General features: G+C 52.1%; 2 protein-coding genes across 2 annotated transcripts; one reads left to right on the forward strand and one right to left on the reverse strand.

Moving 5' to 3' along the window:
• Positions 1-113: 113 nt before the first annotated feature.
• On the reverse strand, positions 114-8,559 carry UNC45B (unc-45 myosin chaperone B; the record flags this gene model as incomplete). The annotated part of the gene is made up of 19 exons (XM_079545174.1): positions 114-681; positions 998-1,153; positions 1,253-1,370; positions 1,992-2,107; positions 2,241-2,354; positions 2,456-2,522; positions 2,639-2,766; positions 3,145-3,285; positions 3,644-3,785; positions 4,312-4,406; positions 4,776-5,076; positions 5,492-5,663; positions 5,904-6,074; positions 6,238-6,406; positions 6,523-6,690; positions 6,947-7,036; positions 7,400-7,575; positions 8,047-8,083; positions 8,398-8,559. 19 exons carry the CDS (start codon positions 8,557-8,559, stop codon positions 415-417), a joined length of 2,790 nt encoding a protein of 929 aa, XP_079401300.1. The 3' UTR covers positions 114-414.
• A 1,732-nt stretch (positions 8,560-10,291) lies between these two features.
• RAD51D (RAD51 paralog D) lies at positions 10,292-13,820 on the forward strand (the record flags this gene model as incomplete). The annotated part of the gene is made up of 10 exons (XM_079545178.1): positions 10,292-10,600; positions 10,684-10,745; positions 10,882-11,000; positions 11,639-11,720; positions 11,819-11,953; positions 12,271-12,366; positions 12,492-12,582; positions 12,843-12,913; positions 13,124-13,291; positions 13,743-13,820. The coding sequence occupies exons 1-10, from the start codon at positions 10,405-10,407 to the stop codon at positions 13,818-13,820; spliced, it is 1,098 nt and encodes a 365-aa protein (XP_079401304.1). The 5' UTR covers positions 10,292-10,404.
• Positions 13,821-20,443: the final 6,623 nt, after the last annotated feature.

The raw sequence follows: 20,443 nt of genomic DNA on the forward strand, positions 1-20,443 counted from the left end.
TTAAAGCAAAGCAGCAGAGATTCTATGTGAAGCAAAGTAGTGACTTTATTAAGAGTTCATCCTCCACTCTTACACACTGCTTAAAGCCATTTAAAAACACAAAGAAAAGCACGCAATTTATGTTCTGACCACTGGATGGGAGGCAACTAAGCCTGGTGCTACCGTGGTACTAGGAGCTGTGAACGGTTGCAGAAGTGAATGGGGGTCATGAATGGATTTACACCATCTTGAGCTCAGATGGATGCTTTCTGAATTTCTCATGCAAATGCCCCCTTTTCCAAACACCAATCCCTCAAAACTCTCCCCAAGCTCTATTCCTTGCCTTGGCAATGGGGTTTTCTTGATGGCTCTGTTCTTCACATTTCTCAGTAAGTTTTTTTCCCCACCCAACCCTCTCTGGTACTTTCCATTTCCTCACGCTCGAGAGAGAGGTTTGATCAGCCCGTAATCCATGCACTTTGTGAGACAGTCACGTGCTGCGTTAATTACATGCTGCTTCTTGGGGTCATCTTCTTGCTTGCCAACAAACGTCAGGATCTCCAGGAGCTCTGACTCCACCAATTTCTTTGCCAGCTCTTTGCTGGCACTGATTAAATTGAAAGTGATGACCAGTCCACGGTGCTGCACTTCTATGTTATCGTGCAAGCAGAGCCTCTGCAGGATTTCAAGCCACTGGGTGGTCTTCAAGGAAGGGAAATGTTGTTAGTACTGGTCTGAAGAATACCTCAATCAAATTTTAAGGGCGTAATAGTGCATTCCTAACCTTGCCTGACAGCTTATATGCTGGGCTTCACTTGAAGAACAGCTATAGATTAATGGTTTCATCTCTAAGATGAAGCCTTGGAAGCTGGCTTAAGAAAAGTTGCTTTACTTTCTGTGGGATGAACAAGGAGCATGCACACTAAGTTCCTCACTGGACAGCTGATGGACTGCATCTTCCTTAAGAGAAGCATTCAAGGTTATGCCTACGCTGTTGGTAATCAGGCTTATGTCTTACCACTTCAGTCATCTTTGAGCAGAGTTTCTTTTGTGCTGCTGTAAGCATGGCCAGGGTTCCTGCTGCTGCTTTCTGGACCTTCTCATCATCCTCACCACACAGTAACACCACCAGCTTCAGCCGGTCATTTCCATCAGCCACGAACCGCTCCTGAACCTGGAAAAAGTCACAGAATCCAGAGACAACGCAGAGTGTGAGCACTCATCGAGGTGCCTCAGGAGCTGCTGCACGCAGCCAGACCTGAGATGCAGTTACCTCCTTGCTGACCACCAGGTTGCACATGCATTCCGTGGCTGCCTGTCGGAGCTGGTCATGGTTCTCAAACATATAGTTTTCAATGTCTGGCAGTGCCCTTTCTTTGACTATTTTCATCCTGTGTTGAAGACGAATCAAAACACATCATGAGATGGGATAATCATGGAATGGTTGGAGTTCAGACAGACTCCCAGAGGCCATCTGGTCCCACTGCTGCAGTGCACAGGGACACCCACAGCTCCATCAGTGCTTGCAGCTCTCCAGCCTGACCCTGGGGGTCTGCAGGGACTGGCATCAGCCCTACTCTCAGCAGCCGATGTGGTGCCTCACCACCCTCCTTGTAAAAACTTCTTCATTACATCCAACCTAAATCTGCCCTACGTTAATTTGAAATCATTTTCTCTTTTCCTGTAATCAACCTAAAACATTAACTGCAGACAGATGAGAGATGTGGGGGGCTTGAAATAAATCTGCCCACAGCACAAGGACTCATGATATGTGGTTTATTCCTTGCCTAATGCAAATTGAATTCACGCTATTTTTCCCCTTTCCAGAGGAAAAACACTTCTTACTGGGTATTTTATGGATCTTTTTGTTCAGAGACCTGAACAAAAAGGCAAAGGCAGCTCAAATTAACCACTCTTCCCAAATCTATGAGAAAAGCATTGAAGTAAAATTCAGATTCACTCCTGATAAAGCAGCTGGGCAGGGAAGAAGCCCAAAAAGCAGCAGCACTCACCTAAGCTTATCACTTCTTCCTGAAAAATTAGTGAGTCCCAGGAGAGCCTCATAGTTCTGGAGGCCATCTCTCTCAGTGTTCAGCAAGCTGACGAGGGGCCTCACCACCTCGTACACCTGAGAACAAGAGGTATCACTACTTTTCCATATTGGTGATATTCATTTGAATGATATTGGTGATTTTCATTTGAAAAAAGAAAAGTAACAAAACAAGTGGTTTCTCACCTCTCTTTTTTATTTTAAAACTCACCCTCTCTCCTGGGAACGCTATGTCTGGATTGGAGATAGCAGCAATTTTTGCCAGGGCATGAGAAGCTTTTATCTTGCCAACGTCTGTGCCTTCCACAGCCAGAGGTATCAGGGCCTAACACACCGGAAAGCATTAAATGCCACCTCCCCTCATTGCAGGATCCCAACAGACATTTAATGCACGTCAGGCTGGGCTGCAGGTAGAAGAGGAATCACCTTTCCACCACCTTGAGCAACAATGGTCCCACGGTCCTTGGGGTCATCACATAACGCGAGGAACACCCTGCAAAAGCACAGCACCGCTCACTGGAGCAGCAATAACCCCCCTCCCTCACGGGACAGGACAAAGGCTTTGCAATTAACTCTATCCCAGGCAAAGCCCAGCAGCCCAGCAGGCACCTGGCGATGAGCTCCTTGCTCTGGTCTGTCAGTATGGCACTGTCAGCTTTCACCATGCAGGCCAAGGCCGAGACAACGCCAGCTTTTAGCAGCCGCTTCACTCGCTTCACGACAAAATCCTTCTTGTCCTGCAGAGGGGAGGACATGGGAACGGATTAGCCTCTAGCAGCTGCCATCCTGCTGGGGAGCAAAGCAGTTTCAGCTTGATAGGCTGGGAACCAGGAGACCTGGTGGCTGTGATGATGAATACCCAAAGAAAATCATCACAGAATGGACTGGGAAGGGACCTTCAATATCACATAGTTCCAAGCCCCCATGGGCTCGCTGTCCCCTACCAGCTCATCTGCCCAGAGCTGCATCCAGCCTGGCCTTAGCATCTCCTGGGATGGGGCACCCACAGCTCTCTGGACAGCCTGTTCAGTGCATCGCCCCCCTCTGAGTAAGGAACTTCCACCTAACATCTAAAATCTTCAGACCTGAGCACCTCCTGGCCACACACAGCCTACCTTGGGATGCTCCTCAGGCACGTGTTGCTTAGAGAATTTGGCCAGTTGCACCAGCTCTGGGACCAGCTCCTTTGTATCATAGCTGTTGGTGCAGTTCACCAGTGCAGAAGCCACAGAATACAGGATAGTCTTGTCACTTGTCTGCACAGAGAAATAAAAGTCCTAGTTGAAGTGCTCACTGGCTTACTCCCAGATGAGGGAAAAACTGAAGTTTATGGTCAAACAGGACACGGTCCCATCAGATGGTGTCAGAACCTTGATGCCTTTGGTTTTCATGTGGTAACACCTATTACAGTCGCTGATAGTAAAGGTTAAGAGCAAACTTCTGCTCTTATCTGTTGATAACAAGTTTTGGGTATCTCAGCAGCACATACAAAACTGAACTTCTTCTAAACTAGAGATGAGGGTTTGCAGTCAGAACTGCTCCTGCTTAGGGAGATAGTGTTACTCTGGAGAGCTGCTACAAGAGGGATGAGAGAACACTGTAAGGGAGTAGAACCTTGGCTAACTCAAACATAGCTTGCAGGGCTTGCTCATCTTCCACAAAGTCATCTTTCACGTCTGCATCCAGGGTCAGATATGCCAGTCCTTCCACAGCCCACTTCCTGGTACGGGCATCAATGCTGGTGTTGCACAACCACCTGGAAGAGAGAAATCTGCGTTTATCTCAGGAGCCAGGACTGATTTCTTTGGAAAGAAGGAAGGAAGAACAAATGTGCTGAGAACATTTCAGGCTTGAGCCTGCACTTGAGTTCTACTACATCTCCCTATGGGTGCCTCAGGACAAGAACTTTTCTTTCAATAGGACAAGAGGGAACGGCCTCAAATTGCTCCAGGGGAGGTTTTCAGGTTGGATATTAGGGAAAACTTCTTCAAAAGAGTGGTAATGCAGTGGCACAGGCTGCCTGGGAAGTGGAGGAGTCACCATCCGTGGAGGTATTCAAGAACTGTGGAGGTGTGGCACTGAGGGACGTGGTCAGTGGGCATGGTGGGATGGGTTAGGTTTGAACTTAGGGATCTTAGAGGTTTTCTCCAACCCTAATGATTCTTTGATTCTATGATTCTCCCTGCAGGCATTTCTGCAGCAGGGAATGAAGCCAGGGAGGAGCACATAGTTATGCTTTGCAAAGTCGGGAATAACAGAACTAATGCCAAGGTACAACTCACTTTCGGCACTGCCTGGCAAGCTTCTCCGTGGAGCCCTCAGCAAATTGCCGCAGCCCATAGTCTGTCCCTCCTGCTGAGCCCAGCTTGCAAAGACCCTGAGGAGGAATTGAATAATTCATTAATCCTCTAGTGTTTCTGCCCAAAGTCAGCCTAAACCAGTATCTGAAGTCAAGTCTAAGAGGAAACATCCAAAAACCCAATAGGCTTTGCAGCTTGTTGCACAGCAAATTCAGATGTTGTGCCCTTATTGGATGTCTTTAGTGGAAAATTAAGCAGTTTTGCCCTCAAAGTTACCAGTAATACCTGTGCTTTTTCTGGTCTGCATCTTCCTTTGTAAGGAAAGCACCAGAAGCCATCCCTGAGCTGTGGTGAGCAATCCCAACACGTCCCCAGCACGTCCCCAGCACCTCCTCCCTCTGCCAAACCCAGGGTTAAGGAGGTGACAAAGGGGCTGGCATCCTTACCACTAGGGCTCGGATTTTGATCTTCTCATTCTTGGTCTTCTTGTAGATCTCCTTCAGGAGTGTTATTCCATTAGAGATGATGAAAGTGGCTCGGCTCAGCTTGGTGGAAGCGTGGATGAGGGCTTCCACAGCCACCAGCTGGTCGATCTCCCTCTCGGACCCACACAGGGCAACCATCATCTCCATCACCCCCTTCATGCCAAGCAGCTTGTTGCCCAAGTCAAAGGGCCCTTGCAGAACTCCAGACACCATCTGGATGGCATGGAGTGTCTTGTCCATGTTCTGTGGGTCAATTTTGCTCCTGCATGGGGCAGACAGAGTCAGCATACAGTTTGTGCTCACTGATCTCATTCCCTTGAGTAGCTCCTTGTGGGATAGGAATTAGTGAGCAGTTTTGTTTCAAGAGAATAGGGCTTGATTTTTGGGTGGTGTGGAGCCAGGAGGTGAACTCAGTGATCCCTGTGGCCCACTTCCAACTTGGGATATTCTGTGATTTCTCTGCTGGGCTGAGCACCATTAGCAAAATATACAGGTATCTGGGACATGCCAAGCACAGATTCATGCAAAGATTGTAATCCACCTGGTAGGAGTACATGAGGCTCCATGCTCAAAGATCCTGCAGGATCTCTGGCAAATCCTTAACTCCAAAGGCCTCAGTTTGGCATCAAAAAGCCCCACGGCTTTCTTTAGCCCTGCAGGGAGCCCACCCCACTCACTTGATGTACTCCTCGCAGATCACACGGTAGTTGTCGCGCTCGGGGTCGCAGCGCAGGTCATCGTAGAGCTTATTGAGGAGGATGGAGGCAGTCAGCTGGGTGTTCTCTGTCAGCGGAAGGCAGCCAGGCATCTCAGGAATCTGACCCACCACTTTCAATATCTTTTTTAAGCCTGGAAACAATGAAGTGATACGGCTGCTAGAGGAGAGAGGGCATGTCCAAAACTCAGGATGCTGTTTGCTGTGTTTTTGCAGTGAAACAGACAGCTGAGTTGCCAGTTACTTTATAGCCTGATCACATCATCTTTAGACAAAGAAATTATCAAGGGATTTACTGAAAAGAATGTTCTGCTCATGGGTTTGTGGCATTGAGCACCTCCCAGGTTAGAGCAGGGATGAGAGGAAGGACTCACCATTGTCAATGACAAAAGTGGTCCTGCTGTTGTCATGGTCCTTCGGGTCCTTTCTTGGTATGTTCTTGTTGAGGAGGTTGAGAGCTCGGTCTCGTCCCTGCCCAGATACGTTCTTACTGACCAACATATCCAGCAAACGCATCGTGATCATCTTCAAGTCTTTTTTAGTATCTATACAGAAGCAAAGCAGCAGCAGCCAGTCAGGAGAAGCTTTCTCTGAAAGCTGGTGAACTCAGAGAAAACCAGTCAAAGCCATCACATGGCTGCAACATTGGTATTGAAGTTAGAGAACCAGCTCCCTTGCTTCTCCAACAAGACCAAGGACTGCCATTACCTAGCACGAGAGCCTCCTCCTTGCCATGGTGCTCCTCCTTGCCCTGTCCCAGCAAGCAGTCAGTGATGGTCTGCAGGAGGTTGCAGACAGCCAGGGAGATCTCCTCATTGTCCACCGACATCCACGAGCAGATGTTGTCAATGCCCACGTAATGGAGGATGGCAGTGGCCTGACCCCGAAAGGAGAGAGCAGAGCTGTTAGCAAAGGGCATGAGCGCATTGAACAGCTGTGATTTTTCTCTCTCCAGGTACAAGGCAACAGCAGTGAATGTCCCAAGCTGCTCACCCGAGCCTTATGTCCTGTGCACATGCCCGAAAGTGTCCTCACGGCTGCTAGGACCAGCTCAGCATTTTTGGTTTCTATCAGCTGCAGCAGCAAACTGACCCCATTGTTCTGGAAAATCCTCTCGGCGCCCGCTTCCTCCCGGCCCAGGACTATGAGGTTGTTGGCAGCCTGGGTGGGAGAGAGAGGAGAGATCAGCAGCACAGCTTCCAGAACACCTCTGGGATATGTTTGGGATCCCCAGCTCTGATCCCAAGCATCTTCTCCAGGTGCACCTGGAGGTCAGTCTTGATCCTCCCTATAAAAAAAACAAGTCAGCACCTGGAGAGAAACGCAGGGAATGTGGCAGAGATGGACAGGTTGGATCCCAGTTTGGGTACTTTGGGGCCCACCTTCCCTGAGCACAGGAGCGATGCCAGATTCTCACCCTCTCTCGCTTCTCCTTCTCGCTGTTCTCATCCAGCAGGATTTCAAACATCTTCTGCACCCGCATGTCCGTGGAGAACTGAATGCGCAGCTGTGCCAACACAAAGTGTGTGCAGCATCAGAAAACCACAAAGCAATTTTCCTTTTGCACTTCAAGACAACCACGGTCCCCAAATGGCAGACAGCAAGCTGGATAACAACATGGGCATTGCTTCTCAGAAAGCAGGTATGATTGCCCAGCTCACCCCAATAGAATCGTGACTCATTAAGGCTGGAAAAGACCACCAGGTCATCTAGTCAAACCCCAACCCATTCCCACTATGTCTACAAAGCCATTCAATCATGGAATCATTAAGGTTGGAAAAGACCTCTAAGATCACAAAGCCCAACCTCAACCCATCCCCACCATGTCCCTCAGTGCCACATCTCCAGGTCCATGAGCCCCAGGATTTACCTTCTCCTGGATGTCAGCCCCCAGGCGCCTCAGGGTCTCCTGGAAGTTCTTGTTGCGGGGCTCCATGGTCGCACATTTCTGAGCATCTTTGAATGCTTGGTCCAATTTTCCCAATTTTTCTAGAGCTTGGCTGCGCCGGTACAAGGCTTTGATATCCGAAGAATTGATGTCAATAGCTGGGAAAGGGATCCAAAGGTCAGGGCATCAAAGTCTGCTTCTTGAAAATCCCCCATGTAAAATCTGCTTCAGGTTGGATATTAAGAACAAATTCTTCTCATAAAGAGCAGTGATGCATTGGCACAGGCTGCCCAGGGAGTGGTGGAGTCACTGTCCCTGGAGGTGTTCCAGAAAGGGGTCAATGTCACACTGAGGGGCATGGTGTAGAACAATCACAGCCAAGGGTGGATGGTTGGACTGGGTGATCTTAGATCCTGTAATATACATTGGCTGCTTTTCCTGAACGCATAGGTATTGTTATCTCAGAGTGAACTGGTACCAAACCAGCACTGATGTACCAAACTGCTGCATCTCCTTTTATACCTTCTCCAGCACTTGTGTGTTAGGGGACACAACACCATGAGAACAGTGCCCCAAAAGCAGTCATGAGTGGGCTGGAGCAGATGAACACAAACTCAGCCTCTCCTTACCTCTAGATGCATCCGAGGCTGCCTTGGCATATTCCTCCTGCAAAACCAGAGGAGCAGAGCAATTCATCAGCAGTGAGACAGTGGAGCGTGACCCCACTGCTGGTGCAACTCAAGCTCTGTTCCCACTAACAGGGCACCCTGGTGAAAGCAATAGGAGCCTATGGAAGGCAAGAAGGGAGCTTTGGATACCATCTCACTGGTGATGGAAGGAAATGAGGATGTCTGGTATGGGTCAGACAACAACAGCCTGCAGGCGGCAATAGAAAAGCCTGCAGCAATTTGGGGTTGGGACCATTGCTGAGCTAAACCAGCATGCTCATGCTATGCGATGGGACCCAAAGCTTTCCTCACCTTTTTCAGGAAGCACGCTGCCCGGTTGCGGTACAGCACGGCCTGCAGTGCCCTGTCCTTGTTGAGCTTCATGGCCTTCGTGTAGCTCTCAGCAGCTCTCTCATAGTCGCTGGCTTGAAAATATTTGTTGCCCTCCTCCTTCAGCTGGATGGGGTCCTCCATCTGGGGAGCAGAGGAAAAAAAAAACCCACTCATTTTAGGCTGCTTGGGAGTTTTAAGGAAAAACATGAAATTTGTGCCCCTTCTGGTTTGGGCTGCCTGTTGAATATCCCTGAACAAAAGCACCTTACCAGTCTGAAGTGCTCAGAAAATCAAACTGCTCCTTGAGGCTGCGGCTCCTCAGCAGTAGACCTCCACAGCTGTCGATCTGTAGTGACCAGTGAATAGAAATAAAATAGCAAAAAAGAGCTCAGAAAGTCTGGAGAGTCCAAACGGCTGGGGAAAGAGCTCACCTCCCACTCCAAGTTTGGGCAAGAGCTGGCAGCTCCTGCTGCATGTCACTGTCACCTGTCACCACTGCCTGTCCCCTGTGCTATATAGGGCTGGGGGCCACCGCCAGCCAGCGTGTGGGGGGACGCTGTGTGTAAGGGCACACAGCTCTGGGCACCAAGAGGGGATGCTGCTCTCCCACCCACTGGGTGGATCCCTGTTATCCATCACCTGCAGAGCTGCACGGAGAATGGAGTGGGAATGGGAGGGCTTTGTGCCATAAACAAATCAGTTCACACGGCTGACCCCCGTCCTAGTGCTCAGCGCCATGTTCCTTTCTATTTAGGGAGGCATGAGACAGCTGCACAGGGACAAGTGGCTCTGCCTGGCAGCTGCCAGCACCTTCCAGAACAGCCGTAGAGGGAAAGCACCAGAACCCCTTCCCTACACTGCTTTCAGTAGGGACAGCTTCCCCCTGACAGCGCTCACAGCCCAGCTTCCATGGCTAAGTAAGCCATGTTTCCTACCAATACATTCCGTGCAGCTCAGTGGGTGCTGGGGGCCCTCTGGAGGATGAGAAAGCAAAAGGAAATTTTTCCTGAGGAAATTCAAATGTCTGGCAGAGGGGGAGAGAATCAGCCCCATGTTTCCCCATGTGCCCCTCATCTTTGGGGACAGCAAAGAGCCTCCCAGTGCACCCTCATCTTCCACCACACAAACCCACCTGCACACCCCAGTAGGTCTGCTCAAAAGCCAGCCCCAGGCAGTCATCATCTCTGGTGTTTCTAGCCACTTGCTCACATCAGATCTTGGGAAGAGCCAGCCAGCTCTGTGGGACCATCGCCCCCCAGGGAGCATCAAGGCACCGTCCAGCAGCCCTGGGGCAATGGTGGGGCTCAGAGGGGCTGTGCTGGGCACACGATGCTTAAGGCTTCAGCTTTGCTCTGGGACATGATTTAGTGGTGGGTTGTTAGAGTTAGGGTAGTGTGGTTAGGTTGTGGTTGGACTTGATGACCTTGAAGGTCTTTTTGAACCTGAGCTATGCTATAATTCTGTGGTTACTGAAGAACATCGACTGTACCGTACCCTATCTTACCCTACACTTTTGATTCCAATATTTATAGACTCTGGACCACTGGATGGCCATTTAGACCCAGCTGGTGAGTGGCATCCACTACAGAGACCAGCTCTCAGCTGTGATTCCCTTACTATTGCTGTCCAGAAGCAGGATCACGGTTTTTGGAAGCATCCTTGGGGGTGAGCAGACCGCTAGGGGGGGTGCGGAGCCCGGCAGCCCTTCCGCAGCCGGCAGGAAGCAGGAAGGAGGTTGATATGGGATGAGGTTCGGTATTTTAGGGACCCCTCGGCCACCCGTAGGTGCGGGCTCTGCGTGGCTCCGCGTGGCTCTGAGCGTTCCCGGACACGCGTGGGGCTGCTGGGGAGGGCTCGCCCCGTGGGCACGGTGATGGCTGCGTGTGTGGTTTGGGGACGGGTGGCACTAAAGGGACCCACTTGGGGTCACGCAGCATCACTGCGGTGTGGGCGGCCCCTTGGGGATGCTGCGGGGTGCATGTCCTCATGGTACACTGTGGTACCCCCGTGTACACTACGGTACCCCTTGGGTGCCCACCCTATCTCCCCACAGGTCTCTGCTTCCATCCCTGCAGCGCTCTGTCCTGCCGTGCCAGGGCCATGGTGGTCCTGCGGGCCGGGCTGTGCCCTGGTCTCACTGAAGAGATGATCCAACTCCTCAGGGCAAACAACATCAGGACCGGTAACTTGGTGGGGGATGTTGGTTCCTGCCCCTTTGGGGTATCAGCACACGTTCCACTCTTCTTGTTTCTGTGTCATTTGTAGTGGTGGACTTTGTGTCATCGGATCTGGAGGATGTTGCCCAGAACTGTTCCCTGTCTTACAAGGTACCGGGTTATCCCTGAATCCTCCCTAAGCTGGGCACTCACAGCTCCCCGCTTGGGTGGGCTTTTCTGGGGGACCTTCTGCAGGGCACGTTGGTGGCTGTGGGCTTTCTTAGTCCCTTTACAAACTGTCCAACAGGCGCTGGTGGCTGTGCGCCGTGTGCTGCTGGCCCAGTTCTCAGCCTTCCCTACCAATGGAGCAGACCTCTATGAGGAGCTCAAGAGCTCCACTGCCATCCTGCCAACCGGCAGCCCCAGGTGGGTGCCCAGTGAGCTGTGATGTGGTGATGCCCCAGTGTGCTCAATGTTGTCCCATTTGTCTCTAGCAGTTGTCACCAACCCCAGCCTGGCTGTGCCCATTGAGAGCAGAGGTGACTTTTCATGTCCTGTGGCTGTGAAGTCAGCTGGTCTCTGTCCCTTGAGGGATGACACTGCCATTGTTGTCCTTGCAAGAGCCTGCACATCTCTTGGAATTGGCTGTATGTCTCAGTTCTAGACTAGAGAATGTGCTGCCCTCAGCCTTCCCCTTGAGAAGAGAGTTATGGATCTGGGAGGGTTTGGAGTGATGATTTCCCAAGGCTTGGCAAAGAGATGACTTGCTCGTTGTTGCCCAGGCTTATTTCTCTTTCTCCAGTCTCCTTGTTGGCTTGTTACAGTGGGGATGCAGAGAAACCCCAGATGTTCAAACCTGGCTCCCAGGCTCTTTCCCATCTCAGCATGATTCTCTTGCACTGCAGAGCTGCTGCAGCCCACGGTGTATGGAGAGTCAGGGCTGGAGGGTGGGAGCAGAGCCTATGGCTTCTTTGTGAAGTGGATGATAGGTACTGGTATGTGGGAGCACTGTCCCCATTTTGTGGGATGCATATTGAGCATCCTACCTTGTGCTCACCCCACAGCTTGGACCAGCTGCTGGACGCAGGGCTGTACACCGGGGAGGTGACGGAGCTGGCAGGAGCACCAGGCAGTGGGAAAACACAGGTGAGTGGGGCAGGGGGTGACCTGCCTGGGGACGGGGACACCGAAGGCTCTCATTGTGCCGTGGGTGGGCAGCTGATGACCGGTCCATACTGCTCCAGGTGTGCCTCAGCATCGCGGCCAGCGTGTCCCTCGGCCTCAGGCAGCACGTCGTCTTCCTCGACTCCACGGGGGGGTTCACTGCTTCTCGCCTTTACCAGATGCTCCAGTCCCGGGTGGAGGACAAGGAGGAGCAGGTGAGTTCTGTGTTTTTCCTGCTTGTATGGGCATCAGCCCACCGTTATCCTCATGGACTCTGCTGGGCCCATTCCTACTGAGGCTGGGTGCTGTTCTTAGTGGAGAATGGGAGAACCTGACTCAGTCCCTCACCCATTGCTCTTTGAGCTTGCTCTGCTGTGCTGCTGCCATCATTGCTGTGGGGACAACCATGTTCATGGAGTGGGGGTAAATACAGGAAAAACGAAGGCCCCTGGCTCTGTGGCATGGGCAGGAGGGACGTGGGTGTGCTGTGCGTGCAGTGCAGGTTGCAGGGTGACACTGCTGTGTGTCACAGCTGGAGGCCCTGCAGCGGGTGCAGGTGATCCGCGTGTTTGACATCTATGAGATGCTGCGTGCCCTGCATGAGGTGCGGGACTGCCTCTCCCAACAGGTAAGGCCTCCAAGTTCCTCTCCTTGACAAGTGTCACTTCATCCCAGGGATATCCAAGCCTCAGTGCAGCTGTAACACCTCTAAAAAATGTTGCTCAATGTGGCACGGTTGATTCTGTTCTGCAGGTGGAGAGCTCGGCGGGGCCGCTCAAGGCAGTGCTCATTGATTCCGTGTCAGCTGTGCTGTCCCCGCTGCTGGGTGGCCGGCAGTCAGAGGGTGAGCCCTGAGCTGCTCTGTGGGGGTGGAGGCTGATGGCAACGTGCTGGAAATGGTGTGAAGGTGCTTATGAGCACCATATATAAGGCTCACACAAATCCAGCGTCACCAATGGGCTGCTGAGGGTCAATGGTTGGACTTGATCTTAGAGGTCTTCCAACTTGAGTGATTCTATGATTCTACCTCTGGGGTGAGCTCTGGGGGCTGCTCCCTCTGTTTGGGTTGAGCCCTCCACCCATCAATACCTGCTCCACCTGCAGGCTTGGCCATCATGATGCAACTGGCCCGGGAGCTGAAGACATTGGCCAAGGAGTTCAGCGTGGCAGTGCTGGTGAGTGCTGCTGTCTGTGAGCATTCCTGCCATGGCAGGGAGCCCAGGTTTAGGAGCCCCTGGTGCAGCTGCTTTGGCTGATTGGTTGGAGGGGATGGCATGGTGACACCGAGGGGAAGAAAGAGCTTCATCAAGTGACAACTTAGCCATCATCTCCTGGTGACCTCAGGAGTTTCACTGAGTTTCACAGCCTGTGTGTGTGCATGGCAGGTGACCAACCAGGTGACAAGGGACAGCAGCACCGGCGCTCTCAAGTCAGCACTTGGCCGCTCCTGGAGCTTCGTGCCCAGCACCCGTGTGCTGCTGCAGGGCAGAGCAGCACCGTGGGAGGAGGGCACTGCTCCACACACTGCCTGCTTGGCCAAGTCACCGCGCCAGGTGGGCTCTGGCTATGGAAAAGGGAGGTGTGGGTGTGGAGCAGTGGGGTGCAGAGTCAGCCCCCCAAGGGGGACACACTGCAATGGGAGAGTGGCAGATGTGTGCTACTGAGAAAGGCACCTGATGCCAGCAGCCTGAGCTCTCGAGTTTATTGTGTTAAATGAGGGACACTGCTTGCAACCTGCGTCAGTGTGTCCCCAAGCCCATCTCACTGTCACAGTGCTCGAACACCTGCAGAGATGTGATCCTGTGCTGAGTAATGGCAATAACGGTGCACCTGGGGTCTTCTCAGAGCAAAGTGTGCTAAACTGCATTCATTCAGCAGACCCAGATAAAATGAGGGCATTGGCAGAAAAAAGTCCTCAAGGGGATGGAGCTGGGGGCTTTGGCTTGGGGAAGGTGCAGCTCATGCAGGCTTAGCAGAGTTGAGCTCTTCTGTTTCCTGCTGCAGCCAACGGGGATGCAGGTGCAGCTGGATATTGGCAACGATTATGTGCAGGAACAGAGGCCAGTGACACCCACACCATGACCCTGATGGGGACGGAAAAGCAAATGTCAAGGTCTGGGAGAGCTGTAAAAAAAACCATGCAGACACTGAGCACAGACTGCCTCTGAGTCCCACAGCACAGAACAGTTCCTGTTCTTCTGCCTTGTGAGAAAACGTGTGTGGGGTTCCCTGGAGAGCTCTCTTGGCACATGTGTGGTTGGCATGGGGCAGGCAGGACCCCTCCTCTGCCACCAGTGGGGCTGTCCCATCCTTGGCATTGCATTGGTTTGTGGTTTTGTTCCCACCTCATAACTGCTGCCTTGGGCAGCCCATGGTGCTCTTGGTTGAGAAATAAAGGTGTTGCACACTGTTACAGTCCAAGGCTGCGATTCAATGCGTGGCAACTTCTGCTCAGCTTCAGATTTCTCAGTAGTCCTTAGCATAGGTGGGGTGAGTTAGTGAGCAGGGATGCAATGGGCACTGGATGTGACACTTTGACAGCCCTGCAGCGTTTTGGGGCACTGCTGTGCTGCGTAAGACTAAAATTTGTTTTAAAGTTACAATTTTTGTGCTGCTCTGGGATTTCCATGCCTGCGGCTGGTTATGTTGGGGCAGTTTTCCTGTCTGCAGGAGCTCACAGAATGATCCTTATGGGCAGGAGGGCTGTACAGAGCCATGGTTTTGTCTGGAGCAGAGGGGTTTTCCATCTGCCTCCTTCCCCTAAATCATGGGAGGTTGCAGTCATCAGCCCCATGTAATGCCGGGTTCGGAAAATGCTCCTTCTGCACTTTGTCACTGCGGGCTGTCATGGGACGATGACTCAAAGGGAGGAGAAGGGGAAGGGAACAGGGAAAGGTGACGAAGCCGCACTGCTCCAAAGCTCCTGGCACAGCTGTGAGACTTTCATCTGCTTGCAGTCTGCTTTGTGCCCTGCTGGGGTAAGGTGTGCAGGGTGTGGGGTTTGGTGCTGTGGTCCTGAATTCCTGGTGATGATGCTGTGGGTTCTGTGTACCTTTTGGCATGGGCACAACGATGGCTTCAGGTGACAGCAGTCTGTTACCTGCGCTGGAAAATCTCAGCTTCTCACTCGAGCTGCTTTGCCCTAAATTTACATAGTAAAAGTAGGTCAAAAAGAGTTTCTGACCTAAAAGTCCTAATTCAGCTTTTCTCCCTGTGCTCAGCCAGGCAGTCAGTCCTGGGGTCAGCGCTTGGCTGTGCCACTGCAGGTGGGGATGTCCCTGCTCTGAGCCCCGTTACCTGCACTGGCTGCAGGGCTGTAGGGTGGAGTGTTTGCCCTAGATGTGTCTATTACACACATGTTTGGATACATTTATGTGTGTATATATGTACTATCTGTATATGTGTGCATATATCTATTAGGGTATGTGCATGTCTGCGCACATACAGGGACACAAATGCATGTACATTTTTGTATACCCTGATCCTGTGGTTAGCATCCATGCCTGTTCAGTAGAAGAAAGACAGGGAGCTGTTGGAGAGGGTCCAGAGGAGAGCCACAGAGATGATCAGGGGGCTGGAGCACCTCCTCTAAGACAGGCTGAGGGAGCTGGGCTTGTTCAGCCTGGAGAAAAGAAGGCTGTAGGGTGACCTGATTGCAGCCTTTTAGTATCTAAAGAGAGCCTGCAACCAGGAGGGGAATCAACTCTTGGAAATGCTAGATAGCAGCAGGACAAGGGAGGTGTTCAGGGCCAAGTTGAGTGGGGCCCTGGGCAGCCTGGTCTAGAGTTAAATGGGGAGGTTGGTGGCCCTGCGTGTGACAGGGGGATTGGAGCTTCGTGATCCTGGAGGTCCCTTCCAACCCTGGCCATTCTGTGATGCTGTGATAGGGGGTTGGAATTGGGTGGTCTTTAGGTTCCTTCCAAGCCATTCTGCGAGCCTGTGAGTAAGTATATGTTACCACAGCACTGGGGACCTGGTTCCAAGGCAGCGCACAGTCACACCGCGCTGTCCCCGCGGCTGTTCCCGTCCGAACTCCGAGTTGCCCGGCTGGAGTCTCGAACCGGCGGTCTTTCAGTCACCAATCCCCTCTCGGCCGCTTGAGGGCGCCAGGGAGACCTCCGCTCCGCAGGGGGGCGGGCCGTGTGGGGGCGCGCAGCCCGCCGCTTTAAGGCCGGCGCTCTGGCCGCCCTCTCTATGGTCGGCCGCGGCGCACAGTTGCCATAGCGCCGCCGCCGCGCGGAGCGCAGCGCTCGGGGAGGAGCCGCGGCCTGGGCCGGCACGGGGCCCGGCGCGGGACGGGGCGCCGAGGGGCAGGTGAGGCGGCGGGGCTCGGGGGGCCGCTCGGAGCGGGGAGGGAAGTCGCGGTGGGCCGGCGCGTGAGTGTCGGAGCGCCGGCCCGGCTTCCCTGCTCGGGGCCGTGGGGCGCGGATCCCCTCGCTGAGGTCCCCCGAGGGCTGCGGGCCGGGCACCGGGAGATTCGAGACCGGGAGCTGCCGGGGGCGGTGCCTTCCTGCGAGCCGCCCGCGGCGCTTCCTGCGGGCTGAGGGCGGCTCTGGGCTCCTTCCTGCCCGTTCTGCCCGCGGGGCGGTGACACCTGCCGGCCCTCCGTTGGGATGTGCGCGGCGGGCTGCGATCAGAGGAGGTAGCTGTGACACCGACGCGATGTCTGAGCTCTCTGCCTAAGGTACGTCCGGGGCAACGCGCGACTTGCCGGGACGCAGCCGTGTTTTCTTTGTGTGTCTCCTCCTCCTGGCCCGGCTGCGGTGCTGTGTGAGGGCAGTGCAGGCTTTCACAGCACTTCTTTTTTCCCAGGCTGTGTGCAGAACTTCCCGTGCTCTCCTTTTTGCAGCAATCCTGCAGTGCCGCGGTTGGGCTCGGGGTGGTTATGGGTGCCTTCCAGCCCAGTTGTTCCATCACTGTGCGATTCTTTTCCGGTTCTCCGTTTGGTTAGGATGTAACGGCAGGCGCTGCAGGAGTTGCCGTGTGTGACAATGTAGCAAGTTGCGCTTAAAGGCTGTGAGCCTCGTATTTTAAATTAAGCGATGCTTAAGGCATGTAGGTGGTGATGTGAAAGAAGAAACAGTATTTTCCCCTTGTTGTCGTTTCCAGTGCCACCTGCTTTTTGCAGAGCTGGGAAGGGGAACATGAAGCTGTTGGCTCCAAATGCTGGTTCTTATGGTTTCTAGATCCTGTCACGCTCCATTGCGCCGTGTTATAACCCATTTTGCATTCACAGTGGTTGGGAGGAAGGTCTCTATTCTCAGGGACCTTTGCTTCTGTAAGCATAATTATGGTCAGTAGAACAATTGGGTCTAATGAAACCAAGTGACTTGCTCAGGCTATTGTGTTTCCTACTGGGGATGATTCTCTCTGCTTACATGAGCCCTGCTGCAGCTCCCCAGCTGTAGCCCTCTGTGGTGTGGGCGTCCCCCGGCTGGTAGCAATCGGGCTTAATTAAAAGCTGATTGCCATCACATTGGTGTTCATGGATAAGTGCTTAACAGCTCAAGTTTCTGTTGAATTGGAATAGCTTTAAAGCCATAATTTAGATGCACTCTTCAGTCAGGCTAGAGCGTGAATCTCCAGTGCTACACGTAGTAGGGTTATTAAAAGAGGTGCTTCAGACTTTGCAGCAGCTGTGGGCAGTGGGCAGGCTGCTCATCAGTTGCAGTGATCCTTTCCTGCTGTCCTTGCTGACTCACCTGGGGCTGCACCTGATGCACAGCTGTGGTCTGCAGCCTCACCTTCAGCCAAGGGGAAATGCTGTCCCTGTGCTGTGCCCATTGGCTTTGCTGGAATACATGGAGGAGAAGAAACCTTTTGTTAGGCGTAGATTACCTTTCTTTCTTAAAGTGCACTGTTGTATGCATACCGGGTGTTGTGGAGAGTCTGCTCTCTAAAGCCTTTCAAAGGCCCTGAGGAGTGTGGAGCCTGCTCCAGAGATCAGAAATGAGCACCTCCTGTGCCTCTGAACTGGCTGCTTAGGGGTGGAAGGGGGTGAGAGATTAATGTCTGATGGAGGAGAGGCAGTGAGGTGTGTGCACATCTCTTTGTGAGGTGAAGTGGTCAGGAACTGTCCCTAAGCTGGATGAGAGGAGCTGCAGGTGTGTAGTAATGAGTTTGGGGGAACCTGGTGCTTCTCTGTAGTCTGAGCTGGAACAAGAGCATGGCATGACCTTGCTTCCTGCACCCTGTACCCTAGCACCTGGTTGTATCCTCCATTCTGTGCTGGTTTTCCTCTGCTTCCTAGTGAAGGTCGTGGCAAGAAGGCAGAGATTAGTGCTTTGAGCTCACACCAGCTGGCACTCTGGAGCCTGAAGGCTCTGCAGGGTGAGTAGCTGTGCTTTCCATCTCACAGGTGGGGGGAGAGCTGGAGTAGGAGAATTGCTCTGCCCTGAATTGATGTCAGAAGCAGCACTTGTCTGTGGGCTGGGTTCTGTCACCAGATGGTGCATCCCTCTGAAGGTGGTTATTCAGTCTTCAGAGAACACTGCCAGGCTGAAAAACCGCGGTTTCCTGTAAGAGGCAGAGTATGGCTGTCAGGTTGGGATCTTACATTTTTATTTTCCCCTCTTTCTCACAGCTGAGAGCTCGTTCCAACTTCTTAAAGCCCTCCTTGGCTTTTTAGGTCTGTGTTCCCATGAAGTACTGCTTGCTTTAAAAAAAGAGTTGCTTTCTGAGGGGCTGCTTATCCTTCTCTGTATTGGCTCTGAATTCTTCACATTAGTGGTCCTTGATGTCACTTGAGCCTCAAGTGGGCTTTGTGCTCCAGCAAAAAAAAACCTCAGAATGAGATTGTTTGTATTGTACTTCCATGTAGGCTCAAATATTAATTTATTTTCTTTTCCTCTGACACCTTTTCATCTTCAGAATGCTGTGGGAAATGCTTTGAAGAACACTGGTAAGCAGTGCCTTTGTGGAATCTTTTTCTTCAGGCTGATGCTGAGGGAGCACATGGGGCTGGAACTGCTGGGGAGCTGCTGTACTGCAGGGCGATCCCCTCTCCATAGGACTGCCAGGCTGCGTTTCACGAGGTCCATTTCAAAGGAGTAAATTCATCGGATGAAATGCTTTCTAGATCCTTGCACATGATAACTCTGAAGACAAACAGGCCCTTGGTTTCCAGAACAGATTTCAAAATGGCAAATTATTCCCCAAAAGAAACGCTTCCTCTGTTTAGATTAACAAAATAATTTTCCTTCTTGGATCCTCGAGCCCCTTCCTATACACGCCTGGCCTGCTGAGGCGGCTGAGATGTCAGGCTTGATAGATTATCAGAGCTGTTTTTCAGTAGTTAAACAATAATGAAACTGTTGTGCTGTCGCGGGGGAACACTGTGCTCTGTGTGCGGACTTCATCCTGGAGAAAGTTTCAATTGTTCCAGGCAGGGCTGTGCTGAAATGCAGCTTCTGTGGCCGCTCGCACAGCTGTCCAAACTGCGGGCTGCCTTGCGGCCATCACACGGGCATTACCAAATAGTTTGGAAACAGTTTATTTTTCAGATTCCATGTAAAGTGTGGATTTCCTGGTCTCTTTCGAGTGTGTAATCAGAAAAAATGAGAGTTGAAGGCGGTGTTTATAAAGGTGCTCAGGGAGCACAGGACTCTGGTTTCTCCCAGCTCACACTCGTGTTGCTCACGCTGTCTGTTTCTCAGCACAGGGCTTAGTGGTTCCTGTGTGTGTTTCTGTGTGGGTTGCTCAGATGCAGCCTGTGGTTGTGTAGCTCTCCATGCACAGCCTCCCAGGTGAGATGTGTAATGTCCTGTGCAGGAGAAATGTGAGAAGGAGGTGATGCACTGTCGGTGAAAATAGACTCAAAGCCCACAGCCTTCTTTTTGCTGGCCTTCTTGCTCTTTTCCTGGTGCTTATCATAGCATTACAGGACAGTTGGAGTCGGAAGGGACCCCCAGGGGCCATCTGGTCCCATTGCCTGCAGTGCACAGGGACACCCACAGCCCTCCAGCCTGACCCTGGGGGTGTGCAGGGATGGGCACCATTGCTCTCAGAGCAGCCTGTGCAGTGCCTCGCTCCCTTACCATTCTTGGTAGCAGCTTCTCTGAGCTTAAGACAGCTTTTTGGAATTGAAGCTTTCCTTTCGGTTATTTCCTACTTCACTCAGAATGACATCCCTGAAAAGGACTGAGATGTTGTTTAGCTTGCTGCTGGCGTCTCCACGCTGAATTGCAGTGCCTACAAAGCGTGCATAGGGAATGCAGCTGGAATTCAAAGCACCAGTAAATGACTGCTTGCACACAGCAAAGCAGTGCAGTTAAAGCAAAGCACTTGCAGCATTTCTTGTCTGCCCTGGGAGACAGCTTCAACCTGCAGAGAGCTTCATCTGATAGCGGTGCTGATACCATCTCTGAACCTTTCCTTGGTGAAAACCTATTGAAAGAGCTTCAGAGTGCATATTTTAGAGATATGAAATAACAGCTTGATACGGTTGTATGGGTTTTAGTTTCAGTTCACCTTTTTGCTACATTAGATGTTACTTCTGTCATGCTTTTAAACAGTGTATTCAGCAGTGGACAATGAAGCCTTTTCATCCCACAAAACACAGACCAAACCCAAGCCTGGTTCATGAAAACCTGGCTTTGTGCAGTGAGGTAAGGTGATCATCCTTGGAACAAGCCCTGTCTCCTTGCTGGGTTTTCAAGCTGTGTAACTTGGGAAGGTAACGCTATGGGAGTCTGAGCTTGTTCCTA

The sequence above is a fragment of the Tetrao urogallus genome (genome assembly GCF_951394365.1).
Source record: "Tetrao urogallus genome assembly, chromosome: 20".
NCBI classification, from domain to species: domain Eukaryota; kingdom Metazoa; phylum Chordata; class Aves; order Galliformes; family Phasianidae; genus Tetrao; species Tetrao urogallus.